Source organism: Anser cygnoides, chromosome 22, assembly GCF_040182565.1.
Source record: "Anser cygnoides isolate HZ-2024a breed goose chromosome 22, Taihu_goose_T2T_genome, whole genome shotgun sequence".
NCBI classification, from domain to species: Eukaryota; Metazoa; Chordata; class Aves; order Anseriformes; family Anatidae; genus Anser; species Anser cygnoides.
Genome location: NC_089894.1, coordinates 4,388,101 through 4,400,230, shown reverse-complemented (window position 1 = coordinate 4,400,230; position 12,130 = coordinate 4,388,101). Strand labels below are relative to the sequence as shown.

At 52.7% G+C, this 12,130-nt stretch overlaps 1 protein-coding gene across 1 annotated transcript; it reads left to right on the top strand.

Annotated features, from left to right (window-relative positions):
* The first annotated feature begins 3,205 nt into the window (after positions 1-3,205).
* Positions 3,206-4,533, top strand: LOC136786802 (feather keratin Cos2-3-like). The gene is made up of 2 exons (XM_066981698.1): positions 3,206-3,392; positions 3,768-4,533. The coding sequence occupies exons 1-2, from the start codon at positions 3,294-3,296 to the stop codon at positions 4,092-4,094; spliced, it is 426 nt and encodes a 141-aa protein (XP_066837799.1). The 5' UTR covers positions 3,206-3,293; the 3' UTR covers positions 4,095-4,533.
* Positions 4,534-12,130: the final 7,597 nt, after the last annotated feature.

Below are 12,130 nucleotides of genomic sequence, written 5' to 3'. Positions count from 1 at the left end.
GTCCTAGGTCATGAGTGAGAAGAGGACATCCCTGTTTAGGCCCACTAGTGGAGGCAGAGGAGCCAGAGCACACAGCTGGAAAAGTAAATTGTCCTATCTGCAGAGAAGGCATCTAAAAGCATAAGAGGCATCCTGACCAAGACGTGGCACATGTCAGTGAATGGGAGGTTTCCAAAGATAAACTACAGGGAAGGATGCAAGGGCTGGTTGGGCTCCACCATCACGAGTGTATTCCCAGTCTGGATCAAGAGGTAGATGGCTGAGTCCAGAATGAAGAGCAGTAGCTCTCAGCTCTCAGCCAAACCCAGCAGCAACAAAAGAAACCACTCTGTAGACCTTCCCCTCACCCCTGTGGGAAGATACCAGGGGCAGGAGGAAGGAGGAGATGGAGTTGCTGCTCAGGACTCATGGTCTTCCACCTCTTGATATCTTCTGAGGAAAAACACAGCAGGGCCTCAGCAAGCCAGGATGTTCCTTCAGAGACAGGAGAAAGTGAGATCAGAACCCTGGAGTTCAGGAGAGCAGCATTTGCTTTCTTTGCTGTGTGAACACGTACCTGTCTGTGTGTGCACAAATATACTTCAGTATGCATCCAGGAGTGTCTGTGAGTGCACCCATGAGTTCATGCATCTTTTTACATGAGCAGCAGTGTGCATGAGTGCTGTTCCCTCCACCCACTTTTGATGTCATGAATGATATCGGTATGTGATCAAGGGTCACAGTGGGAATTAACAGGAAAAGTGATCTGTCAACAGCATCCCTCCAAGGCTGAGATGTGGTGACTGTGCATGTTGCCCCAGGCTTCCTGAGCAGTCCGAACGAGAGGTCATCTGAGAAACCCTCCAGAGGATCACAGGCTGCACCTCCAGCACGCACGTAGTCCAACCCTGTTTTCAGAGCGGGTCTCATCAGATCAGGTTGCTCAGGATCAAGTCCAGGCAAAGTCTGAACTCTTCCAAGGATGGAGCTCCCCTAGCATCTCTTTGGCAATCTGCTCCAGGCCTTGACCGCCTTCAGGGTAAATAGGACCCATGTTCCTCTGGTTCAATGCCACTTCTGCCCAAGGTTTCAGCCCCTGCATGACTCAGCTCCAGGCCCATGAGTCACAGAAGTATGTGTGGCATTGGTTTCCCCATGGGGGACCCCTGTCCCACCCCAGACACCACTGACACCGCACCAGCAGCAGATCTACGTAGGGCTGGGCCTGCTCGAAGAGGGCAGGATTTCTCAGCCTGTCTCCCTGTACATAAAGCTAACACCATCCTTTTGAACTCTCTAGCCATGGGGAGTGCAGCTGTGTCCTGGCCTGGAGAAGCAGGGAGGGGTGACTGGCACCACAGTCTTACACTCTGAATCTTGTGTTACAGAATTAAAGTAAGGATCCAAACTGTTGTGGGCCCATTCTTGTTGGGGACTGAAATTGGCAGTGAACTTCCTAGGGTCGGGAGGCAGTGGGCTACACATACAGAAGGCCGCATTTCATCATGTGTGCTGTGGGCACTTCTGGGCTGGGTTTGTTCTGTGATTGTTCAGCTGTTCTCAGGCTCCTTCTTGCCCTGGCTGCTCTCTGGAGCTCATGGACAGAGCAGTGGAGAATGCCCTGAGGTGACCAGCCCATTTTCTTGTGAGGGGGGCCACACAGTTCTCACAAACACACACCTTCTCTTGCACACCTGCGTGGAATCATGCAAAACTGCACCCACAGACACTTGCACAAGTCCAGCACACAGGCTGTCGTAGTTTCACACTGATGGCCAACTATACTCCACCACACAGCTCTCTCACAGCCCCTGCTGAAAGGAAGATGTGGGGAGAGAATGTGATTTAAGCTAAAGGGCTTAAAAGTTGAGGTAGGGATAATATAATTAAAGGGAAAAAAAAAAAAAGAAGGAAATAAAAGAAGAAAAATAAAAAATGAGCAAAGGCCATTTGGAAACAAATTGAGAAATATTTATTCTCCACTTCCCATCAGCAGGTAATGTTTGTCCATGTGTTTGGAAGCACAGACTCAATATGCCCACCCCTGGTTTTCCTTCCCCTTTCACATCATTACTGCTGAGTGTTCGAGTACGGAATATCCCTTTGGTTGATTTAGGTCAGCTGCCCTGGTGACGTCCCCTCCCCACCTCTTGCCCACCCCCTACCTCCTGGCTTTGGGGGGCTTGGAGAGAGTCCTGATGCTGTGCCAGCACTGCTCCACTATAGCCCCAACGCTGGTGTGATGGCAATGCTGTTCTAGCTCCAAGCACAGAGCACAGCATTCTAGGGGCTGCAGTGGGGAATGTTATCTCTGTCCCAGGCAGCCCCAGTACAGGCAAGTGCCCACAAGAGAGGAACATGTGCATGAACGTGACACAGTGTGCAGCAAAGATTCTGGACAGCATTTGGGCAAAGTACATGCTGTGACCTCGTAGGGAGGGGAGGTGGACTGGGAGCCTTGCAGAAGGCACTGGAGCCAGGGCTTCTGACAAGACAACGTCAGCTTTCTTGGGCCTTGCACTTAAGGCCTGAGAATCCCATTTGTTAGCCTGAGTAGCAGTGGTAAGGGAAAGTGCTGGAGTGCCCCTACTGATCACTGGTGGGTGTCATGACAGAAATAAGCTTGCATCATGTAAGGGGGAGGTGTACGATTTTATTTATTTTTTAAAACAATAAATGAAAGGCATGAAGTTATGGGAGTGAAGAAGGAATTCTCTATGGACAGGATCTGCACTGTGTGTCTTGGGAAAACCCAGCCGGCTCTGTCCGATGCTGGTAGAAGGCAGGGTCACCTGCACATGAAAGGTTTACTTTCTGTCTACATTCATGTTCTTATTCCTTCTAACTAAAACAGACAATGTCCTGTTGGGCCTTTCTTTTGGGATCCAGAAAGGGCCCTGCACAACCTCTCGCCCCATACAGATATCCCTGGGTCAGAGCAGGAGGAGGCAAAACAGGCCAGCAGGTTTTCCCTGAGGGCAGTGTCAGGAGGGGTAGGGTCACAGGCAGGAGCTGGGTCACCTGTAGGCAAAAGGGCCCCAAAGAGCCCCTAGGGAGTCACCCACACTGACCTCATTTGCCTTTCCTGGACCCTTCCAGCACGTGAGCTGAGTCTTCTGCCCACACTGATGTGTGTTGCCTGGAAATACTTGGGCCTCCCTACCTGCCACTCAGAAGTTGCCTTCTCTGGGGAAAGGGCATAAAGCAGGAAATGAAAAGCAGCATCACAGGAAGGCAACACACATCCCGTATCATTAGGTGGGATGTTTTGCATGCACGAGTAGCTTGTCAGAAAATAGTCCCTGCTTCAAGGGATGCCTCTGGACATGGGGCAGCTAAGGCGCACTATAAAAGCCAGCCCAGGTCTGTGCTCTCTCATCCACTTCTCTGGCCTTCTTCTCCTTGGGAACAAGGTGAGTGTGAAGCCCCTTCTTGTCCCCCTCACTCTCGCATGGGAGGACTCAGTTCCATGGACCTTTCAGCTGCTATCAGCTGTGTTCCATGCCAAATCTTGGGGCTGCTGGTTGTGGGAGAGTCAAGGGGTAGAAGGTTTGCCATGGAGGAAGACTGGGCCTTTAGTATGATGGCTCCTGGGCTGGAGCCTAGAGTGTAGCCAGGCTCTGGTGGTTCTTTTTGGGCTCTGGCAGGATGAGGCCAAGAAGCCCTGGCACATCCCTGCACAGCCTCCAGCTCACAGCACTGCCTGTGCCTTGGTTCCCTCAGGGTGTGGTGACAGGCTTTTCCTCATGCATGCCCATGTTCTGCTTCCTCCCTGCCCTCTCTCCCAGGTGCACCTCCTGCCCCCAGACATGTCCTGCTACGACCAGTGCCGGCCGTGCCAGCCCTGCGGCCCGACCCCGCTGGCCAGCAGCTGCAACGAGCCCTGCGTCAGGCAGTGCCAGAACTCCACCATCGTCATTGAGCCCTCTCCTGTGGTGGTGACCCTGCCCGGCCCCATCCTCAGCTCCTTCCCACAGAACACCGTTGTGGGATCCTCCACCTCTGCTGCCGTTGGCAGCATCCTCAGCTGTGACGGAGTCCCCATCACCTCTGGCTGCTGTGACCTCTCCTGTATTACCAGCCGCTACTGTGGCAGCAGGTGCCGCCCCTGCTAAAGATGCCAGACAGTGCCCCAGACCAGGACCCCAGGAACTCAGAACATGCTGCTGGACAAAAATGGAAGGAAGAACAGACTTTGTGCCGCTGTTTTAAGAGGAGCTGACCATTTCTGACTTGTCCTGTAAAGACAGACAGGAAGGGGCCAACCTGGATTCTATGACAACATGGCCGAAGTATACCTATCCTGTTTTCCACACACTCTTGTTCTTTCTTTTCTTTCTTGCCCTCTGCTTTCCGTGAGGCCCCCACAAACCAGCCTGGAGTGACCTGCTAGCCCCTCTCCACTTGTGGGCCGGGTAGATTGATGCTCTGTTGCAAGTCTGCCATTGGAAAAGCTGAACAGATTTTTGTCTGCTCCTGCTGTGCTACGATCTTGGGGCCTCCTCTTGGAGTCACCTCATTTCCCCCTGAGACTTGATAAACATTTGCAGCAACCCTGAGTGTGTCCCTGTGTGGTCTTTTCCTCTGAATACAGATGACCAAGGGAGAAAACCATTCCTTAGTGGGAATAGGTTGAGGGCACTGCCTCATGCCTCTAGGCACTGGAATGCAGGACATACTGCAGCAATTCATCTTTCAGGCACTGTCTGTTGAAGCTGAGGAAGACATCCCTAGTTCTTCCACAGCCAATGGACACCAGTCCTTGACTTGTGACGTCTCCGCCTAGACAAGTGCTGTTGACATTGGAGGCCCCAGCTCTTGGGGAAGAGTGTTCCTCTTGCTTTGGGTGGAGCTGTGCTGGGGATGGAGGCTCAGACAAAGATGATCCCGAAGGATTGTAGAAACTGGGAATGGTTAATTGTCTTGGGGAAGACCCTCTATCTCTACTCCACTTTCACCTTTCCTCCACCACCTGGTCATGGGCATCATGTCTGGGCATGGAGAGCAGGTAGAGCTTCCCTGTGCATCCCCATCACCCTTCAACACAGCATCTGGCATGGCCCAGCTGTTGCCAAGATGTGCAGGGCTGAGGGGATCCACAAATTCGTACTGCTACCAGTCACATCAGGTCACACACTGGAGCCCCCAGTCCCTGTGAACCCAACTCTTTTTATGAAGGCAGGGCAAGGACAGGGACTGAAGCCCAAACATGCCCTCATGGCTGCTCGGTCTTGCTTTCTTTTCCCCAAGCATGGATCAGCTTTCATCAGGCCCTGGAACTCAGAGGCCCCATAGGTGGCACAGCCCCTCTATGCTCCAGAAAAGACATTCTGTGGGTGCAGATATCCCAGTGTCCGCTGAGACATAGCAGTGAGAATGGGACATGATTGTGCACTCAGCAGAATCTGTGTATGGGCCCTGAATGGCACAGGGCATGCATTGGCCCAACCACAGGGCACACACTGGGGGATCTTGTCTCAGGCATCACGCTCCTCTGTCATTCCCAGAGCCATGAGGATGAAGTGGCCCTTGTGCTCCATGCAGCACCGCTGCTCCCCAAAACCAGGCCAGGGCCTTCCCACATCTGCACACACCTCGGGGCCCTGTGGTGTGGGGGTACTTTGCTTTCACACAGACTGTACATGCTGCCAGTGCCACGGGACCAAGATGGAGGATGGGGCTATTGCTCCCTGGTGTGAGGGTGGGGGGACCTCTCCACAGGCCAGGTTCTCTGGGAGTCAGTGCTGGCTCAAGTGGCAGCAGAAGGGCAACAAGCATCAGAACCAAGACCACCAAAGCCCAGGATAACCACGGCTCCCAGCTCTGTACTGACCCCTCACCCGGGGCCTCTGCACAAGCTCAGGCCTAGCATAGCCCTGCCCCAGCTCTGCTGCATGTGTGCCTGTGCCTGGCCTCGCCTAATCTTTTCAGCCTGGCCTGGCCAGCCTCCTAGATGGCCAGATCCATCACTGGATGGAGCCTTTAGCCAGGCCTCTCTGGGGTCTGGCCTTAGCCTGCGCCCCAGCCCCAGCTCTCACCCGGGGACCGAGACCTTCTACACATAACACATCTATTGCCAGGGTTAGAGCAATAATCAATAGGTGCTCCTGAGCCAGAATTGTCTCCTGGCTAACACTGAAGTCTGAGACGGAGGAGCACACTCACAATTTGGAGATTCACTTTTGTCTTGGAAACGACAAAATCCTTCCAGAGAACAGGTCAACTTGTTGATTCCATCTTTCCTATTCCCAGCCTGCAGCATAAGTTACCTGAGGAGAACAAGAACAACATTTTAAAAAGACGTTGTCCACATAGCATCTCGTTGTCTCTGAAAACCATAGAATAACAGAACTCTTGGATATCCTAAGTTAGAACAGACAAACAAGGATCATCAAGTCCATCTCCTCTAGCTTCACGCAGGATTACCTGCAAATGAAACCACAGGTCTGAGAGTGTTGTCTGAATGCTTCTTGACTCCAGGCAGGCTTGTTGCTGTGACCACTTCCATGGGGAGCCTTTTTGAGTGCCTTAACTCACTTGCCATTCACTGCTTGGTAAAGAATATATATATTGACAGAAACGTCCTCAGAGAATGGGAACTGTGATGGGGTGGGAGGCACAAGCAGGAAATGTCTTGTGGTGAGTGAAAGACAAGGGAACAGGGAAAGTGTTTGGATACAGTCAAGGATCTTGCTCAGCATTATAGCCCCACAGGCCAGGCTCAGAAGGGGCCCAGCACCAGAGCAGAAACGGACAATGGTGTTCCTGGTACCCCCTCCGCACCCATGCTCCTAAGGTGAGCAGGAAGCAAAGTTTCTTTCAGGGGCTGGTCACTCCCCACAGTGACAAAGGGGGGCCATTCCCCATAGCCTTCAGAGAGATGAGAAGGTAATGACAAAGAGGATGATGTGCCAGCCGGGATGGTCTGTTAAGCTCAGAAGAATGAATTCAGCCCCAAAGGTCCTGTTCTCCTTTGCCATGGCTCTAAGGTTTCAGAAGGGGATGATGTCAGACTGAGGTTTCATGTTGTAATTTCAGCAGTAGTAATTTCACACAAGGCTGAGGCTGGTGCTGCCTTCCGCGAGAGCACAGAGGAAAGAGGGCCCATGGCTGCCCCCTGCTGGGAGCTGCCTCGGCCGAGCTTTTCTTTCTCCAGGTTTCTTCAATTCTTGCTCTTGCAAGCAGACAAAAGAGTTTCTTCAAGTCTGAGGACATCAAAACACCACATTCAACATGCTTTGTGAGACAGAAGAAGCTTCATCAGCTTGCCTGGTCTCGGCATTTTCAGCCTACAGGACACCCAGCTTGTCCCAGACATGCAATCCCCCACTGCCGCAGGAGCTGGTCATTATGACACTGCTCCCTGTGCAGGGGCTGAGGATGATCACACATGCCTCCAGCTCCCCTGAGGAGACGTCAACGAACTCAGTGGGCTGTAGGTCTTCATTTATCTCTTGCTCTGATTGCTTACTGTGATGAACATGGAGAGCTCTTGGGCCTTTGGCACTAAGGGCTGCTCTATTTGTTCTGTCCCGTAGGCACAGGCTTTGGACATGAACTGGCTGAAGGTCTGGAGAAAACCTGGTGGCTGGGATGCAAATCCAGTTTATTGACTGACTCATTGAAGAGAGAGAAGAACCCTGCAAATCTCTGTCAGAGCTACTTCTAGGGGTCTCTGGGCTGGGCTGGCCAGGGCTCGAAGCAAGCTCCTTTAACACGGGCTGGCAGGAATTTACTCACCCTGGGGCTGAGGGGCTGAGAGCCAGCCCCTAAGGCAGTCTTATCTCCCAGCAGGCTCTGCCCTATTCTGTCAGACTGGGAAGAGAGGAAAGTAGAGCCCTGCGGTCCGGGTCAGCCAGTCGGGGTCAGCCCTCTCTGCTCAGCCACAGACACCAGCCCGTTTGAGAAAGAGAATATGGCTGTCAGATCTTGGAGTGAACAGGGGAAGCAGCGCAGCCAGGGGAGAGCTGAGGGCCCCATCCCAGAGCTCTGCCTTGCACAGACACTTCCCCTCCCCATCCGGGGTTGTTGCTCAGCCAGGGCAGCTCCCTGCACCAGGGTGTCACTCACAGCACAGAGGTACAAGGCGCTGTCAGAGAGCTCAACTCCCTTCAGCCGCAGAACACTGTATTTCCCATCAGTGTTCAGCTCCGTGGTAAAACGGTCCTTCTGCTTGGTGCCCTTTCCTGCTTGATAAGAAATCAGCTGAGGGGATTGTCCCTTCTTCTGATGATACCAGAGCAATGCATCAGATGTGGAGCTCTGGTATGTGCAATTGGTCTGGAAGGTGTTTCCCTGTTCCACGGTGACTTGTCTTTCTTCCTGGGTGACGGACACCTGCCCCATGGTTTCTGGAAGAAAGAGAAGGTCAGCAGCTCTGTGAGGAAATCTCCAGGCAGTCAAACAGGAGTGAATTGAGACCTGTGGGAGATAAGTCTCCCTGTCCTTTACTGGGCTGGAAGGTCCTGAGGCCGGGGCACAGCAGGGTGTTTTGGGGGCAGAGCTAAGAGCTCCCTGGCCAGAGCGGACCCTGAGGAGAGCTGTGCTGTGTGCCTGCTCCTCCTGCCTGCTCTCCTTCTGCCCAGAGGACCAGGGCACAGCCTGTCATGCCTGGCTTTGTGTGCTGGGTCCAGCATCCTCCAGCAGGTTGAGGCACCCGTGCAGCTACTGGGAAAAGGTTCAACCTGCTTCCTCATCCCTGTCATCTCAGTGGCCTCCAAGTCCCACCAATATAAACAAAGCTGAGGTGAGTGGTGGCAAGAGGGAGCCCTGGCTGTGCTGACAAGCAGGAGGACATTGGAGGCCATGGCAGGAACACATCAGGCAGAAGACATCAGGCAGAAGACAGACTGGACACCCTGGTAATGTCCATGGGAGGAGAGCTTTCATGTCCCTGTATCCACTTGGACACAATCCGGCTGTTTCTGTAGGAAAGGGAGAAAAGAGGGACTGCAGAGACTGATGAAATCTTCTCTGGTGACAGTAGGTGGACCAGAAGAGAGAGGCAGAGGGAAACAGACAGAAAGGACACGAAACACAGGAGACGCGCCTCAGGTCTCTCCTCTCTGTATTTTCTTCTCATTTCAAAGAATAACAGCATCTTGAAGGAACCGGTCCAAGAAGCAGAAACGGGAGCCAACATTTACCAACACTTTCCCTGTGATTCAAGAGTCGGTCCCCACATAAACATGGTAAGGCTATGAGGGCTTCCTGGGGAAAGAAGATTTATGTCTTGATTAAAAGCCAGCACTTACCCAGCAGTTGCCCCAGGAAGGCAGTGAGGACGAGATACCCGCGGTGCATGCTGAGAGCGACCCTCCTGTTTGCTGAGGGAGAGAGAGTCAGAAAAGCACCTCCCAGCCCCGAGAGAACAGAGCTGCCGGAAATGACTCTGCTGGGGGAACAAGGGGAGATTCAGTGACGAGAAATGTTCTGGTCTGACCGTGCCCAAAATGCTCCCTGGTGTTTCTCCCTCCTCCAGCAGGAGCAACCATTGAGGATTGTCACAGTCAGGGGTCCTGGGAACTCTGGGGGCCACATCAGGGGAAGGGGCTGCTCTCATCTCCTCTCCCAGAGGGGTCCTCACCTCCTCAGCTACAACTGCCTTCTCTTCTGCACACGCACTGCTTGGCCATGGCTGATGTCAGGGCAGTCTTGCCCACTGAGCTTGTTCTTTTTACCCTGGGGTCCTCTGCTCCATGAGGATGTTCCTATTTCCTGTGTGAGGAGAAGACACCTCGATTTCTTTCCCACATCCCCAGAAAGAAGGGAGGAACCATGCTACGCAGCAGCCCAGGGTTTCTGGCTGTGTCCTGTTCTGGTGGGATAACGTAGCATTTGCAAGAGGAACGGGGCTCCAGTGGGGTATGGGATGCGAAAAGCCCAGAGGGGACAAGGACAACCTGTTCCATAGGCTAAAGGGTGGGGAGTCATCAGGGAAAAGCATGTGGGTTCAGTGGGTCACGTGCACTCACACTGATGGGCCACAGCGGGCACCCACCCACGGCCACATCGCTGGCACTCTCTGCTTCCCTGATGCTTGGGCCGCCTCTATCACCACCCCTAACACCTTGTCTGGCTTGGCAGCACCTGGCTAGTTGTGTTGTCTTCCCCCATACCTCCCTCAGCACTCCTCAAATGTGGAGCTCTCAGACACCGAAAAGAATGACACTCCAAGCCCTGCAGACCCCAACTGTTCCTTTTATACCCCCCAGGCAGTGTGAACTTTCTCCCTCTCTCCAAAAAAATTTACCGCAGGAAGCAGTAAATCCACTTCACTGTGTTGTTGTGTCTCCTCCCACCTTCACCTGCACCTCCAGCCTCCTTGGTGGAAGGTAGCGTGAGAAGCTGAAAAGTCCTCGACTTCGTCTAAGCACTGTTCTGCAACAGCCAAAACATCTGTATCTTTGGCTGATAATTCCCCTTTCCAACCTTCTGTTTTCTTCCTCTAAACTTCCAGCCCATTCCTTCTCAATTTTCCACGTTGCAGCTAACAACCAGCACACTCCTTCCTTCCTTTTGTCTTTCCTTACCATACACGCATCCTTCCATTTATTAAATTCATTCCCTGAGGCATTTGGATTGTGGTGTACTGACCTTAGCCACTCCTGCTTTGCATCTTGCCATCCATTTCCAAGAAAACCCTTCCACAGAGTGGCCCATTTATCAAGGGAACCATTCCTTATTCTAACACAAGGATCCTGCTGACTACACCCAGGTCTGTCTCCCAACACTACAGAGCACTGGCAGGTTCTTTAGGGATCCTTGGCAGAAGGAGGACTGGCCACAGGTTGTGGTTATAACTAGAGATTTATTATTACATAAGAAATTACTAGAAATACTAAAAATTACTACAAAATCCTAAAGATTACTACAAATAAATTACTAGTTGAATTACTAGAGTGATAACACTAATGCCCTTTCTCACCACAATGGTGGGTGTCTCCACATGCTGGGGCCAGTGAGAGGGAGAGACAAGGGTGCAGGGGTGCACCTTAACAGCCCCCTTCCACATTATGGATATTTGCCTTACTGTTGGTTATGCTAACCACACTGCCAGGCATCAGGAGCAGGGGCTGCCACTCACACCTGGCTCACCACAAGCCCGACGTGTCCTTGCTGGGCAGGCTCAGCTCAGAGCTCCATGCAAACTGTGATGAGAGGGAGCTGCTCCTCACAGCACCCGCACCTTCCTGTATAAAGCTGCATGCTGCACGCACCAGTGTGGTTTCAGCGCACACAGGTAGACAGCGCTGTCCTGGAGCTTGGCATCTTGCACGTGGAGAAGCACCTGGGAGTTCTCCACGGAGAGCACAGAGGAGATCCTCCCGGAATGCACATGAGGCTTGGACTTGCTCACCTGCAGCAAGAACTGAGGAGACTGGGTCGGGCGCTGCTGATACCAAAAGATGTAGAAAGCAGAGCTGCTGGTGGAGAAATTGCAGTGCAGAGTTGCGTTGTGTCCCACCTGGATGGTGGTTTCTTGTGCAAACTGCAGCACAGAGTCCTGTGCATGACCTGCAAAACCAGAACAGCATTTCAGCACTGCTTGAAGGTGTGTCTGTTCTCCCCCTCTCTCTCCTGTGTCTTTCATTTCACCAACTTGCTCACTGTCTCCTCTCTCCATCTCCTTTTTCACGGGCTGTAAAATGCTGAGCTAAGTACACATGCACTCTTCTTTCTTCAGATGCTGTTTAATTCCCATACCCAAGTCTGTCAGCTTACCGACTTTTTAGCAGTACCTCGCCAGGCTTTCAGTCCATACATACCTATCAACAATGCATGTAAGAATGCTAGGCATCTGCAAAGGAAACGTGCAGATGCTCATTCATCCCTGTACACTCGTTGCCCCTGACATCTCCCAGACTGATTCCTGTACCTGTCTGCAGCCCCTGCTCTCCCTACAGAAAACACCTGCAGTTCTTCCAGGGAGGCAGGACTCCAATTTCCCCCCTCCAGAAATGATGGGATGCCATCTTGCCCCTAGCTTGCCCTCCTGAATGTCACATCTCACCAAAGTCTGACAGTGCCATCAAGGCTGCCAGAAAAAGCAGGACCATGTCACGCGCTCGCCTTCACAGGGTGCCCACGGAGTGCCCGGAAAGAGGGAGCTCAAGCTTGCGAGTTCACTTCCCCCTCTGCCAGCTCAAAG